Below are 14793 nucleotides of genomic sequence, written 5' to 3'. Positions count from 1 at the left end.
ATAAATATGCATATATATATATGTATATATGTATGTGTATGATACGTGCATAGATGGCGAAAAAAGGGAGCAGCTTGCCGCAGAAGTCTGCTCTGCGCAAAAGGGATTTGTGCGCACGGCATCGCATGCATGCAGGCGTGCGTACACACAAAAGAGCGAAGAGAGGCAATGAGCCCCAACTTCTGCCGCGGGTCTTCTCGGGCAATGAGAGGCGCGACGAGGAGTTTTTCTTGCTTTGAGGAGCAATGAAATCGAGAGATGGATGAAGAGGGAAAAACAAGAAACGCAAGACAAACAAAATAGAGCGAAAGAGAGACATTACCGTAAGGCGAGAGGGCGGCGGCGGGGCGGCGCAGAGGAGGGCGGAGAGTGTGTTGTTGTTGTTGTTGTTTTTAGACATGCGCCGCTTTCTCTACGTCTTTTTAAATTGTTTTTGTTTCTCCCCCTTCGGCCCTATTTTACTCGCACGCCTGTTCTTTATATTATTGTTCTTCTTCGCTGTGCGTCTGCCTGTGCCTGTGTCAGTGTGTGTGTGTGATGCATGCGCGCGTGCTCCCACGGGTGCCGCCGCCAGCAGGCAGAGGGCGACGCTGTTGGTGCCCCCCGGTTGCTCGTGAACGGCGCAGGAGACGCGTTAAGGTGAGTGCGCATGTGCATGCGTGCGTGTGCACGTGTGTGTGTGTGTGTGCCCCAATAGATTTGGCGGTCGGGGTGGGTGGAGCGGAAGTGACGCACGGCGGAGGGCTGGCGGGGGCGGGGGCCTGCGGAGGAAATAGAGGAAGGAAACGCGCGGAAGCGTTGAGGGCAGGCAACGCGTCTCTCTCACTCTCACATGTGTGCCTGTGTGTGGCCCACAAGCACCGCCCGTTACTTCCCACTTTTTGTTTTGTTTTTTTATTTTCATTTCGTTGCGGCGTCTCTGTTCTCCGCCCCGCAGGCCACGGCCGCGCCGACCGCCTGCCTGCACGTGGATGTGTCCGCCGCCGCCGCCGCCCCCCCCAAATAAAGAGAAATTACTTTAAAAAAAAAGAAACGAAAAGAAAAGACGAGAAAAAGAGGAAGGAGAACCAAGACGCGATAAGAGATGATGCATTGAGTGCCGGTTGGACACATGCAAGCGTAACGGCACGCCACGTGCAGTGCCAGGCGAAAGTGCACCACCGCCAGCAGATGCGCGTGGACACGCTCGCTCACGCGGCCCACGTCCTCTCTTTCCCTCAATTTCTCTCTTTGACTGCCGTCATGTTTAGACACCTGCAGACACACGCGCCGACGCACAGCTACAGCCGGCGGGGGGGAGGGGCCGGCACTTGTTCCGCTGGCGCTGGGCACATCCGCCTGCAGCTACGAGCGCAGTTCAGCCACACAGAGAGACAGAGATTCATCCTCTGACAGTGAAAGACACACACACACACACACACACACACACACACACACATTCCCACAGACAGACAGACGGACGCTGCGGCGGGCACCGTCGCACAACTCTGGGCGCACGCTTGCCGCGGCAGGCATAAATGCGGCACTCAAGGCCGCGCGGCGTCGTCTTCACCCCGGCGATGCCGCACTTGGAGAGTTTCCTCAGCCGCCACGTCCTTCCAGAACATCCGCTTCGCAACCACCCGATGTGGCTGAGCGAGCACGACCTCTCAAGACTTCCAAACTGGAAGTTTGACCTCAACGGTGTGCAGCACGTAGGCAAGGCGGGGGAGGCGCAGAATGCGCCCATGCTGCTCGCGCAGGTACCGGTAAGTATTTTTCTATTTAACATGGATCAGCTTCTGCCGGAGAGTGAGGTGCACTGGCAGCTGCCACTTGCCACCGCCCCAGCCTCCGTACTCACGATGCAGGCGTATGGAGCCCAAACACAGAGACAGTTGGAGCGCTGCCGCAGGATAGCCGGCTTTGAGTCGAACTGGTGGGGCACGCGCCGGCAGTGGCAGGAGAAACAAGGCCTGATTCGCCCCGGTGCGTATCCGGCGGCGGTGCTTGGCTACGTCATGACTCGACTTCTGCACATCTCTATGATTTCAGACGCGGCGGAGCTGCTGAAGCGCTCGTTTGTCTCAGGGAAGACGGGGAACTTGCAGTGCGCGCGCGACGCAAGGGACTGGAGCCCGGAGGGTGTGAAGTTTATGGGCCTCGTCTCGGACCACTGCGGGAAGCATGGCTTTCAGTCCCCACTGTACTTCTCGGGCGGGGCGCTGCTGGCGGCCGGGATAGCCGTCCGCCCTGACGCCGACCCGCTCGACGTCTCGTCGCTTGAAGAATACACACCCAGCGAGGCCAGGGCCGCGGGGGCGGCTTCAGTCGACGCCAAGGCGTACAAGCAGTACTACCACCTCTCACAGGTGATACTGCCGGAGGGCTACAGAATCCCGGAAAATGTGCTCGAGGCGGAGCGGGTGAGCCCGGGCGCGCCGGTTGACGGCATGACGGGCAGGCTGCTGAGCTTCCCGGAGCTGCAGTCCGAGGCGATACTGAACTCCCCGTCGCCGGAGCTGGCCTCCTTCCTCGTCCGCGACGAGGAGACGGAGCTGGCGTGCTCCTTCTTGGACTTGGAGTCTCCGCACACCGTTCACGGCCGAAGTTTGTGGTACTCACCCCACGAACTGCTGGAGGCGGGGGGTCTAGTGGACGTCAACGCCGTGCCGGTGGAGGTGCGCGTCGCAGCGGGGTCGAAGCGCAGGGCGCGGCTGCTCTACAACGTGGAGCAGCTCCTGCTGCCCGTGGAGGGCTACAAGGCGGTGGGCCGCATCGCGTGCATGCGACAGTTCGCTGGGACAGACCCGCCGCCCTCTGCAGACGAAAATGCAGACGCCGTCGCAGGTGCCGGGAATCGTACCTACTCCTCCTGAGACTACGCGCGTGGCCCACCATGCCCCGCTACATCTTCACATGCGTGCACCCCCCACCAACAAAAATCGATACACTTGCGCCACAATTCACTCGCTCACTCTCAGAAGAAGAAGGAAGGGAGGAGTTTGCTTCCTTTTTTTTTTTTGTCTCTCTGTTTCTGTCTTTGGGGGATGCCGTCCTCTGCGCCATCTTGAAACAAAAAAAAACAAGAAGATATAAATGTAGGGAGGGAGAGAGAGCCAGAGGTGCTTTTCGTGGCTGCTTCATCGGTTGGATTCTGGAGACGGCGCTGCGCTGTGTGCATACGTTCTTGAATTCATATATTTCTTTGCGTGGCACTGAAGCGAATCTCTGCCATCGTTTTCGCCTTCCGTCCTACCGCTCCCTTCTTCGTTTCTTTTGACTTCTTCTGCCTTGCGCTTGCCAGCGGCTCCGACGGCGGCCTAACACAACAACAGCGGCAGCGTTAATACGGCTGGAAAGGGCGATTGCACCCACCCACACGCATGGCATGCAGACTCGCCACTTCGCGGCCCCTCGCTGCGCCGCCCGCCCTTGCCAGCTACCCGCGTCTTTTTCACAGCTCGCGGGTGGTGCGGCACGCCGGCAAGATCATCATCCCCAGGCTGGCGGGCGGGCGGTCGACGCATGCCGGGGGCGGCGTCCCCGCGGCGTTTGCTTCGCCTTCGCCCCCGTCCGCGGCCACCCCCTACCGCAGCGAGTACCGCGAGAACAACCGACTGGGCCCAGAGGTGGCGCAGTTTCTCGACGCGGAGGCTGCCGAGACGCTGCGGCGGCAGCAGCAGCTCGACCAGTTCCGTACGGCGACGGACGCGGCGGTGACCAAAGTGTGGCGCGACTCCAAGAGCCACCTGCGGCGGCAGGAGAGTCTCGTGAGGGAGTTTGGGGTGGAGGGGGCGGTGAGGGAGATGCTGCAGCCTACACGCACGTCCTTTCGGCAGGAGCTGCGCCAGCGGCCCTTGGACCGCGGCATCCTTGAGGAGATCTACAAGGGCCTGCACGGACGCCGCATCGAGCGGCGGCTGAAGAGGGGGGTCTCCTGGGAGCATTGGATCACGAAGGGCGACGGCACCGCCCCCGTCTTCACCGCCTCGCGAAAGGCGCAGCAAACCTTTGCGTTCGGCGGGACAGTTCGGCTTGCCGCCAAGGCAACACACGCCAAACAGTTTCCTGTAATCCTCACCGCTGGAGGCCGTGGCGGCGGCGGTGGCAGCAGTCACACGGAGTTGGGCGAGGCACGGCGGTGTGTGCCGGAGGTCGCCTTTGTGGGGCGGACCTCCAGCGGAAAGTCATCCCTGATCAACGCCGTGCTGAACGCCTTGATTGCGCCCTACGGCCACCTGCAGGGCACCACGAGCTCGGTGAACTTCTACAACGTGGCCAACAAGGTGGTGCTGGTGGACTGCCCTGGCTACGGCTACTACAACCCCATGGAAACCCCCGCCGGGGACGCCGAGAACGCCGTCGCCGTCATGCGTGCCTACCTCAAAGCCTGCGGCCGGCACTCCACGGAGACGACGACGACGACGACGACGACGAGGCAGCAAAGCAAAAAGGAGACGGCGAAGGCAAAGGAGCATGCAAGTGGTCGTGCTGCCTTGCAGGGACGCCCCATCAAGCGTGTCTTTGTCTGCGTCTCCTCGCGTGGGCTGCAGCAGGTCGACATGGCCTACCTGGACCACCTTGAGAGCCTGGCTGTGCCCTTCACTGTGGTACTCACAAAGACTGACGCCGCTCCCATTCGCTTCCTCGCCCGGCTCGCGGACCACACGCGCTGCCAGCTGGTCCACTACAAACACTGCAAGGAGCTTATGCTCACGAGTTCGTTGCGGCTAGCGGGCATTGATAAGGTGCAAAACCTGATTGGCAGCGTCGCACTTGGCGAGGACAGGCTCCACGGTGCAACAGCAGACTTCAGCTCCATCGTCTGAGGCGGCCGCGAGAGCCGTGCCCTTTGCCAACGACACCGAGACGCAACAACGACACCGAGACGCAACAACGACAGCGTGTGAGTTAAAATATTGCAGAAAAGCTGAAGCCTGGTGGTTTGCTGCTCCCCCGCTGTTCTTGTGCCTCCACTTTCGCTAGCCTTTGCTATCTGCGCATGCGTATGTGCATGTGTAGGGTACGTCTGTGCTGATTTGTCTTTTTTTTCCCCCTCCTTTTCCTTTTGCTTTGCTTTTGCTTTTTCCCCTCCTTCATTCACGCACTCATGCCCTGGAGTGATGGCACTGCCGCTGAACCAACATCGTATTTCACATACTTCAGAGGCCTTCAACGTCCTTGAGACAAAATACCCCATCGATTGAGCAAAACAGCGAAGACAACAACATTAGGAGTCTTGTTAGTAGTATTAATCGTAGTAATCAGCAGCCCTTTTTTGCGGCATAACAGCGGCAGCAAACACCAAGCCTTTTTTTCTTTTCCTGTGCGTGCGTGTGCGTCTGTGCGGGGTTTGAGAGGAGCCCGGGTCTATTGATGGACCGAAAGCGCCTTACTGTCAGGTACGACTCCCTAGTCCACCTGTCATGCGAGGACGGCTACATCACGGCCGCGGGGCTGCAGGCGGAGGGTCTCTTTCTCCGCGACAAGACCGACCTCGACATTGACCAGGAGCCCCTGCCGCTGCTGGGGTTTGAGACCAGCGTGTTTCGCATCGAGGCCCCCGCGTCGAGCTCCGCGGCAAAGACGCAGGAGCTGGACAGCAGTCGCGAGAACAAACAGCTTTTCAGCGAGAACTTCAGCAACCTCAACACGGCGCCGCAGCTGACATACGGCAAGCCCTTCCTCCTCGTGCATGCCGTCAGCCAGATGCACGTGGCGGTGTTTCCCTCGCGGCCGTCTGGCATTGACCCTGACTGCGTGAAGCTTGTGCTTGCGCCGCCGGGGGAGGTGGAGCCGCGCTTCTGCGAGTTTGTCATGACCTCACGGTACAAAATCCACGACGACGGGGATCCCGTGTGCCGCGGCGATGAGGTGCTGCTGCGGCTGGCGGCTTACCCCATTTTTGTGCACGTCACGGCCTCCGCCCTGAAGGCCAAAAAGGCGGCAGACGCGAGTGCGCCGGGCCAGACGTCCCCCGGAGAGAACAGCTGCAGCAACTTCAGCGTGTTTGACAGGAACGTGCTTCCCAGCGATCCCAGCGACGCCCCGCAGCTTGAGGTCAACGGCTCCGAGGAGCGCTCGGTGGTCTTCGTGCTGCAGCGGTACGACATTGGGAGGGACCAGGCGGACCGTCAGCGCGCCCTGCACCAAGTCGCCCGGCCGTGCGTGCCCGCGGGGAAGCCCGTCGTCCTCTACCACCGCGAGCTCAAAAGCCTGCTCACGACGAGCCTCACACAGCCAACGAGGCAGGAGCGGCAGCGGCAACAGGAACAGTTGGAAGAGACCGAAAAGTTTTTGGGGGCGGACGTTGCGGGCGGCGGCGGTGGTGGTGGGCTGCCGATGCGGCGGCGCTACTCCTCTTCGGAGGGCATTGCCCGCTCGAGGTGCGCCACGCAGGCGAAAGGCGACGGCGCCTCCGCACCCGTCGCGCGGAATGCAGGCGACGGCAACGAAGACGACGACCGCGACCGTGCCGAGGAGGCCGACGAGGACGCTGCCCCGTTCCCGCTGCTGCTGAAGGATGACGCCCCGACGGCCCCCGCGCTTAACGGCGGGACCGCCCTCGACGATGCGAGGGACAGCTGCACCGTGCTCTGGGTCTTTGAGAACGAGGACCCGACGGTGGGGGGCCCCGTGCGCATGGAGTCCGTGCGGTACCGCCTCCGGCAGGCGTGCTCGAACTTGTACCTGGCGGTCGCCGGCTCCGGCGTGGACGCCTTTTTTGAGGATAACGCGAACAATGACTTTGCGGAGCCAGTGGACCCCATTGAGGCGGCCTCGCTGGAGGGGCGAAGTGACGCAAGCCGCAGCAGTGCCCAGAATTCACCGCGGGCCATCTCGCTCTGCATGATACCGCCGCCACGTACCCAGAAGGATCTGGAGCGCACGCTTTTTACAATAACCCCGATGTTTGCTTCCGAGTGCGGCTTCCTCATCGAAGATGAGTGCCTTGTACTTCAAAACGTATTGACGGGCATGTACGTCTGCACAGAGGAGGCGCAGGGCCGCCCTTGCCTCCAGTGGCAGCCATCTGTTCATGACACCATTACTGCACGGTCGACGTGCTCAGACATTGAGCAGAAGATCATCTTTCTCTCTTCGCACTGCGAGAGGCTCTGCCGATACCGTGACGTCTTCCAGGCAATGGCGTCGCTGCGCCCCTCGCGGCACGCCTCCTGTTTTCAGGGCGGGGGAGATGCGGGGTCCTACGTCATGCAGTTCACGAGTTCTGACTCGCTTGAGCAGTCTTCAAAACGGACCTCGGCGGCATTTGTGCAGGACGACGAAGTTTACACCGGTTTCACGAGCCTGCGTCCTCGGCGTCGCGACGGCGGCAAGGAGGCGCCGTACAGGTCGATCCTCCCCATCATTCGTGTCTGCCAGAGCACCCTGGAGGAGCTCATCCGCTTCTGCTCCGTCTCGCGCATACGTGACGCGCTCCGCCTCGACGGGATTCCGATACCGCGCTGCCAGCGGATGATGTTCGACATGACGATTCACCGGCTTGTTATGGATGTCCTACTCGCACCCTTCGCGCTGCTCCGGTCAACGGAGGCGGAGGGCGCCGGTGGGCAGCGTGTGGCGGGCATGCGCCAGTGGGGCTGCAGCCCACGACTGCCCGCACTGCCTCTCACGGGCGGGGTTGTTTGGCTGGACGAGATACTCGAGGAGGCGCACGCTGACGTCCACCGCGTTTGCCGCCTCGCGTTGCGGTTGCTGCGGCAGATGGTGCGCAAGGCGTCGACGCTGAAAATGTGGTTGGATGAATTTGTTCCCTACCTCTTGGAACTGGACGGGCGCCGCTTTCACGTGGTGGACACACTCACCGAACTCTTCTCGGACAACGTCAACATTCCAAGGCCTGTGGTGGAGTCTGTAACGGACCACTTCATTGGCTGCCTGCGTCGTGTGCGCAGCGCCGGATACGTGGATCTGTTTGCCGCCATGTGCACCATCGGCTTTCGCGGGATCGCCGGGAGGCAGGCCATGGTGTGCCAGAAGCTTCTCGTTGAAAACGGGGATTTGATTTCCCGCTTCGTCTTGAACGGCGAGGGGGAATGGGCTGTGGTGGTGAACGAGGGCGAGCCCCCGGTCGCGTACACCGCCGTTTTCAGTCCTCAACAGCAGCAGCAGCAGCAGCAGCGGCGCACGGATGCGAAAGTTGCCTCATTTTTACAAAGCGAGATCGACCTACTGGGTTGCCTGTGCTTTGACGGCTGCCCCCCTGTGTGCTGTGCGGAGGTGGGGAAGGTGTTTCCCGCGGAGGTGCTGCTGCGGGCCGTAAAGACGTTCGTCTGGACCGGGGCGGAGGTGATGGGGCGTCCCAGTCCGTTGGACCTGCTGCGTGGCCGCGTCTTGCGGCTTGCGCTGCAGTGCTACATCATGCCCCGCATCGACGACATCGCGGTGCAGCTGCGGGCGAGCACCGTCCTGTTTGGCTCCAGCTCTCTCCGTCTGCCGGAGAACCCCCAGCTGCCGATCTCCGGCAACCTCGACGACGACCTGATCAGCGCAGTGAAGTTTGCATCGCTCAGCATTATCCGCGCCAATCCACACTTTGTGCAGTCCGACGTGGCGCGGAGTGTGCTGCTGCGCACCTCGCTGAACGCCTGGCTGCGGTTCACCGTGGCCCAGCAGGTCTCTGCGTGTGAGATGTGCGGCCTCATCCCGCCGCTGCTGAGCCTGCTGGACGGCACCAAGGACGTCATCGACGACAGCGCCAGCAAGGTCGCCGCCCACACCCTCACCCGTCTCGAGGTCTCCGAGGCCAGCGTGCAGGTGATGGAGACGCGTGAGATGATCTGCATAACCCTCCTCCAGCTGCTGGAGAGCGTCTCCAACATGGCGGCAGACGACATCATACAGTTTCTCGACGACGCCTTCGTCAAGGGCGTCAGGTTTCCACGCAGCAGAATCAGCGGATTCTTGGGCGCCGACGGCGGCCCCAACGCTGAGTCGCAGATGAAGCTGAAAATATGGCCCGAGGAGGAGCAAAGCCTGCTGCCGGCGAAGGACGGCGAGGGCGGCCTCCTTCGCCGTCTCCGGGGCGGATACCACTCCCTTGACGCGGTGGGCGAGCCACATGAGATGGGCGGCGGCGTTAGCGCCACGGAGGTGGTGGAGCAACTGAAGGGCATGTGCAAGAGCATCATGTGGCAATTTCGCGTGGATAAGCTTGTCCCGCTGCTCATGGACCTCACCCGCTACGACAGTCCGCAGCTAACAGCGCAGGCGACGGAGTTGCTGATTCGCCTCTGCGCGGTGCGGCGCACCGTGGCGCAGCGTGTTCTGCAGGTGCACACGCTCCCCTCTTCCGAGGTTGTGCACAGCTTTGACCACCTCTACACGGTTGCGGTGCACACCCTCACCCTGCATCGACGTGGGTGCTTTGACGACGCCGTCGCGTTTGCCCTCGCAAGTGTTGAGGAGCCTGAGAGGCCGCAGACGGCCGTCGCAGCGAAGGAGCCGCAGCAGCAGCAGCAAGGGGAGGACGAGGAGGACGACGACGAGGAGGAGGAGCACTTGCTCGACAGCGCGGATGTAAGTGGGGAGGATGCCAGCGCGGAGGAGGCGGAGGCCGGCGCGGTTCGGGTGGGAAGGACAAAATCCGGTAAACGTCATCTGTGGGAAAAGGCGGCCGGGGCTGTGCGCATGTTGGCGTACCGTAACGCCGTCCGCCGCCGCCGCCGTTCCGTGGGGCTCAGTGACACGTCGCAGGCGCCGCTGCGGCTTGTCATCCGGGTGGAGATGGTGTGCCACTGGGGCATCCACCTCACGCTCCTGCGCATGCACCCGTGCATTGACCCCGACAGCCCAGCCTTCTTCCAGTGGATGCGGTTCTTTTACCTCTTCACATTTTCCCGCGACAACGCGAGGAAGCTGCTGGGCAGCATCGACCTCTTCATGCGCTCGCTGACCCTTAACCCGGTTTGCACCGTCATGTGCCTGCACATCATCGTCGCCATCTTTGCCTCCATCGCCGACCCCACCCCGTACCTCAGCAACGTCTTCCTCGAGGAGTGCGTGAAGTACATCGACAGCGAGGTGTCGGCGCGCCACTCGGACGATATCTTCCTCTCGCAGCTGAGCAGCTACGTCTTTGCCAACCCGGCCGTGGGCGGCGTGGCGCGGCGGCGGATAATGCAGCTTCTGCGGGACCACAACACTCTGCGGTGCTTGCCGGGCCCCGGGGTTCCGGCGCCGCCCGTCGGCTGCGGCTTCATTGCCTCCATGGTGGAGCTGCTGTGCCACATCTGCAGCTCCTCCACGAGCGCGCTGGCGATGGGGCAGCGGGCGCTTCCGATGAACAACATTTTTTCCATCATCCTGGCGTACGGCTCCCACTTCAGCCCGCTGCACTCGTTGCACCACAACCGCGACGACGTGGACAGAACCAAGTTCCAGGTTGTGGGGACCTACCTGCGTGCCCTTGTCTCGCTGTACATCACCGCGGACGGGGAGGAGGGGGGCCAGGGAAAGGAGCTGCGCAAGCTGGAGTGGATGGGCAACAGCGAGTGGTGGGCGGTTGTGACGATGCTGATGGAGCAGCTGCAGGGGCTCACGGACCTTATTGCGGAAAACAAGGGAAAGGTGGTGAACCGTGGCCTGCGCGTGATACAGCGCTACAGGCATGTGTGGCTTATGTCGATACCCGTTACACTCCTCACCTTTTTCGCGGACTGCTTTTCAGAGGCGACCTTTTACCACTATCAATCCTCTGTGGGGCCCATCCTTCACGCCATGTGCGGCACCCTCATGAAGTTCGGGGTGACGCTCATTTCCTCTGCGGGTCCACTTGACCTCAGCGTTCGGGAGGCCGTGAACTACCGCCGCCTGCTCGGCGTGCTGCACATGCAGACGGTCGGCATCGTCGGGCTGGAACCCCTCGCGAAGGAGCTGGACACCGCCCGCAACCACATCGTGCACTGGCTGCTCCAGCGCGAGCGGGACTACAAGGCGGAGCGGCAGCGACAGCAGCACGTTGTACTGGAAAGGAGGGCGCGGGGCAATGACGTGGACGAATATTCGACTACACGAGACATTTTCCTTGCCGGCGAGGGCATGTCGCGGAGCATACAGTACTCCTTGAGTGATTCCTTTTCTAGAGGCTTATTCCTCTCTGGCGCCGCGGCGCGACGCCGCGACGTGGAGCGCATCCGCGACGCCCTTGGCGCGTTCGTCAAGAATGACGTATTGATCCCCGTAGAGGACAGTCTCGCACCAGGCGAGGCGGCGAGTGTGGCGAACGCGCTGCTTCGTCGCAGCACGGGGCTCTCGGGGATCCGCGGCTTCGTGTGGAATGCGCTGGACGGCATGCGGAAGCGCTACTTCAGCCCCATGGCGCTCATCGGCCTGCTGAATCTCTTCTACAACGCCCTCCACACCAGCCTCCAACCCACAGAGCCGCAGTCGCCGGAGGCCGAGACGAGTCTGGGGCACGACGACGCCGGGTACAACCTGCAGCTCACCTTCAGCGAGCTGGGCGTGTCGCACATGGTCACCGCCCTCTGCAACCTCGACGACGACGTCTTGACGTACAGCGCGGTTCGCCTCGGCGTGATGATTCTCGAGGGCGGCAACCAGCGGGCACAGTTCACGCTGCTGAAGTACCTGGAGGCGCACCCAGGCGGGTTCTGCTACAACGTTCGCGACTTGCTGCAGCGGTCGCTGTGGTGGGTACGGCGCATTAACCTGGAGCAGCAGCTTGTCATTCTTGAACGTGGCGGGGTCCTCTTTTCCGCATCAAACACGCGGTCCACCTCCGCCTTGTTCGCCGCCGTACTTAAGTCCTCTTCATACCGCGACTACGGCGGGAGCAGCAAGCACCCCACGCTTGGGTGGGACCGCGTGCAAGGCTGCATGCGTCTACGACTTCTCCAGGAGCTCTTTCGCATGCTGCAGCTCTTCTGCGAGGGCCACAACCTCGGCATGCAGAATTACATTCGCTCCCAGCACGACAACATGCATAGCGTGAACCTTGTCTACGAGGTAATGTTGCTCGTCACGGAGCTATCCAAAATTGTGCACTACGCCACCGTCGACGTGGTGCGTGGGGGCTTTGAGTTACTGACGGAGTTGTGCCAGGGCCCGTGCCACGCAAATCAGGAGGCGCTGCTCAGCTACGACGTATGTGTGTCGATCTGTGCCCTGCTTGACCTGCTGAGCCGACGGGAAATCATTGGCGCCCCGCCGCCGCAAGCCAGAATGAACGCCACTGAGGTGAGCGGGGTGGCTGAGAAACACAGCCAAGATGGGGCGCCAACACGTGATGTGCGGCTGACCAAGACCGACGTGGACTGCCTCCGCACCTCGCTCACCACGTGTCTGCTCTCCCTCATCGAAGGCTGCCGCTCGCCCGAGATCTTTCGCTGCGTCCTCGCACAGATTCCCATTGACGTCATCGAACGCCAGCTTTCAATCGCCAGGCCGGAGCTGTGCGATCGCATTCTCGAGGATGAGACGTTTGAGGATGACCCGTGCGTGGCGACCCTCTTCAACTGGCTCATCTTCCTCAACACGATCCGGCCCTACGCCGAGGGGCTCTACCTGCGGCACATTGACGAGATCCTGCGCCACACCGTGAAGCTGAAGCAGCGCCTGGGCATGATTGAGATCCAGCGCGAGGATGGGCTGCTTGAGCAGGTTTTCTTCCGTATCCCCTTCATTTGCCACGGGCTCTCGCAGAGCATCAAGGACGACGTACTCTGGGGTGTCAACCGCACCAGCCGGGCGACGAAGTTGGGCGACTTTCTGCATCAGACGGACAACCTTATTTTTGAGGTGGAGCGGGCCCACGGCTTCCATCGCTGGGTTGGGCGCTGGACGCGTTTTCGCCTGACCAACGCCGACACCGCCGCCGAGAGCGAGGCTCTGCCCACGGAGGAGGCGGTGAGGGAGAACAGGGTGCGGCTCTACACCCTAAAGCGATGCTGGAATCAGTACCTGGCGCCGTTCATCTTTTCCTCGCAGCTCTCGTACTACGAGTACGCCTCCGTCGTTTTGGCCGTGCTCATCAACGTGGAGCTCATCTCGGTGCAGGGGGTGATGTGGAGCACGGCGACCGTGCGCTTCCTGAATTCCACCATCACGTACCTTTGCGTTCTACAGTTTCTGCTCTCCTGTGCGGCGCTGTGCGTGGACGCCGTTGTGTTTTTCCCGGTGCTCCTCTACAAGGAGTACCGGCTCAAGCAACACTTGTGGTCGGGCAGCGCAAAGACCAACGCAACGATGCAGGAGGTCTTCGCCGGGCTAAGCGCCCGCGAGGTGGTCTATCTTTTCTGCGCCCGCTTTACCATCCAGTTCCACATCTTCCTTGTGGCGATGGCCGCGTTGGCCCTCTTCGTCTCGCGCTACTTTGCCGCCGCCCACCTGCTGCTGATCATCTACAAGGTGCCCACCCTGCGCACCTTCATCAACGCCATCACGCAGAACGGGAAGCAGCTTCTGTTGACCGCCTTTCTCGGGGTTGTCGTGCTGTACCTCTTCGCCATTGTTGGCTACCTCCTTTTTCCGCAGCAGTTTGACAGCGACGATGGCGCCAACAAGAACTGCGTCAGCCTCCTCCGCTGTTTTCTGTTTATTCTCTGGCAGGGGCTTCGCCAGGGCGGCGGTGTCGGCGACATCATGCAGGAGGAGCCGTGGTCGAGCGGAACCCTGTTCCCACGCCTCAGTTACGACCTGGTCTTCTTCTCCCTTGTCAACGTCGTGTTCCTTAACATCATGTTTGGTCTCATCATCGACACCTTTGGCGAGCTGCGTGACGCGAAGCGGGAGAAGGAGGTGGACATGCAGAGCACCTGCTTCGTCTGCGGCCTGAATGCGGACGTCTTTGAAAAGGCCCACGTCGGCGGGCTCCGGGCGCACGTGCGGCAGGAGCACAATATGTGGATGTACCTTTACTTTATCCACTACCTGCGGCGCAAGGACCCGAGCGAGTTCACAGGGCAGGAGTCGTACGTGGATGCGAAGCTTCAGCGAAACGAGCTCAGCTTCTTTCCGGAGGAGAAGTGCCTCACCTTGGAGAAGGACAAGAAGGAGCAGGGGGGCGTGGGCGACGCGGAGAAGGAGGCGGCCGGCATGGACGAGGAGGGAGGCGCCGCGCAGCCGGGCCGTGACGGGCCACCGGTGGCGAAGGACGCGGGGGCGGCGGGCGGCCAGCAGGTGGCGCTGACGCTCAGGGAGTTGGCCGGGGTGAAGGAGGCGCTCAGCAGGTTCCTCCGCGAGCTCGGCGAGGACGCCCAGAAGGTGAAGTCGATGATTCAGCAGCTGGAGATCACCAGCCGCAGCGTGCACGGTGGCGCGTCTATCAGCGGCGGCGGGCCGCATGGCTCGGCGTCTGCCGCCGGCACGCTTGTCAGCAGAGGGGCCGCGTCGCAAATTTCATTGCGACGCCGCGCACAAAGAAGCAGGGAGAAAAAGAGTCCTACACCGCAGGAGGAGGCGTAGTAGCAGTAGGTGGAGTATATATATATATATATATACATATCTAAGGCCGTGTGTGCGTGTGCGATAGAAAATCGTGCGTTGGGTGGCCTTCCCAGCACTGGAAAAGGGGAACTTATTATTATTATTTTTTGTTTGTTTGTTTCTTTGTCTGGTTTGTCAAGAAAACGAATAAAACGGGACGGGTGGAGTGGCGATGGTATAAATGAATATATACGATTTTTTTTTTTGCTTTAACTTTCACTTACTGTGGCCGCCGTCCTCTTAATGAAGCAATAGACGCACACGCACATGCACACTTACAATACATTAACTGCATAACATGTAAAGCGTGGTTTGTTGATATGTTTGCATCAAAGCAGCAGT

At 61.2% G+C, this 14793-nt stretch overlaps 3 protein-coding genes across 3 annotated transcripts, besides 11 other annotated features; all 3 read left to right on the top strand.

The window, feature by feature from the left end:
* Positions 1-44: part of a microsatellite that runs on past the window's edge.
* A 328-nt stretch (positions 45-372) lies between these two features.
* Positions 373-394: a microsatellite.
* Positions 395-499: 105 nt separating this feature from the next.
* Positions 500-537: a microsatellite.
* Positions 538-639: 102 nt separating this feature from the next.
* Positions 640-688: a microsatellite.
* Positions 689-926: 238 nt separating this feature from the next.
* Positions 927-1000: a microsatellite.
* Positions 1001-1020: 20 nt separating this feature from the next.
* Positions 1021-1054: a microsatellite.
* A 347-nt stretch (positions 1055-1401) lies between these two features.
* Positions 1402-1438: a microsatellite.
* Positions 1439-1517: 79 nt separating this feature from the next.
* Tco025E_05868 (uncharacterized protein) lies at positions 1518-2858 on the top strand (the record flags this gene model as incomplete). Its single annotated transcript, XM_029372758.1, has 1 exon — positions 1518-2858. One exon carries the CDS (start codon positions 1518-1520, stop codon positions 2856-2858), a length of 1341 nt encoding a protein of 446 aa, XP_029227134.1.
* A 507-nt stretch (positions 2859-3365) lies between these two features.
* Positions 3366-4811, top strand: Tco025E_05867 (GTP-binding protein; the record flags this gene model as incomplete). The annotated part of the gene is made up of 1 exon (XM_029372757.1): positions 3366-4811. The coding sequence occupies one exon, from the start codon at positions 3366-3368 to the stop codon at positions 4809-4811; it is 1446 nt and encodes a 481-aa protein (XP_029227133.1).
* Positions 4812-4838: 27 nt separating this feature from the next.
* Positions 4839-4887: a microsatellite.
* A 133-nt stretch (positions 4888-5020) lies between these two features.
* Positions 5021-5072: a sequence feature (A-rich).
* Positions 5073-5358: 286 nt separating this feature from the next.
* Tco025E_05866 (inositol 1,4,5-trisphosphate receptor) lies at positions 5359-14430 on the top strand (the record flags this gene model as incomplete). The annotated part of the gene is made up of 1 exon (XM_029372756.1): positions 5359-14430. One exon carries the CDS (start codon positions 5359-5361, stop codon positions 14428-14430), a length of 9072 nt encoding a protein of 3023 aa, XP_029227132.1.
* A 15-nt stretch (positions 14431-14445) lies between these two features.
* Positions 14446-14473: a microsatellite.
* A 78-nt stretch (positions 14474-14551) lies between these two features.
* Positions 14552-14587: a microsatellite.
* Between the last annotated feature and the right edge of the window lie 206 nt (positions 14588-14793).

This window comes from Trypanosoma conorhini (genome assembly GCF_003719485.1).
Source record: "Trypanosoma conorhini strain 025E chromosome Unknown Tco_14.4_contig_00364, whole genome shotgun sequence".
NCBI classification, from domain to species: Eukaryota; Euglenozoa; class Kinetoplastea; order Trypanosomatida; family Trypanosomatidae; genus Trypanosoma; species Trypanosoma conorhini.
Note: the sequence above shows the minus strand (reverse complement) of the source record. Positions and strands in the feature narration are given on the sequence as shown.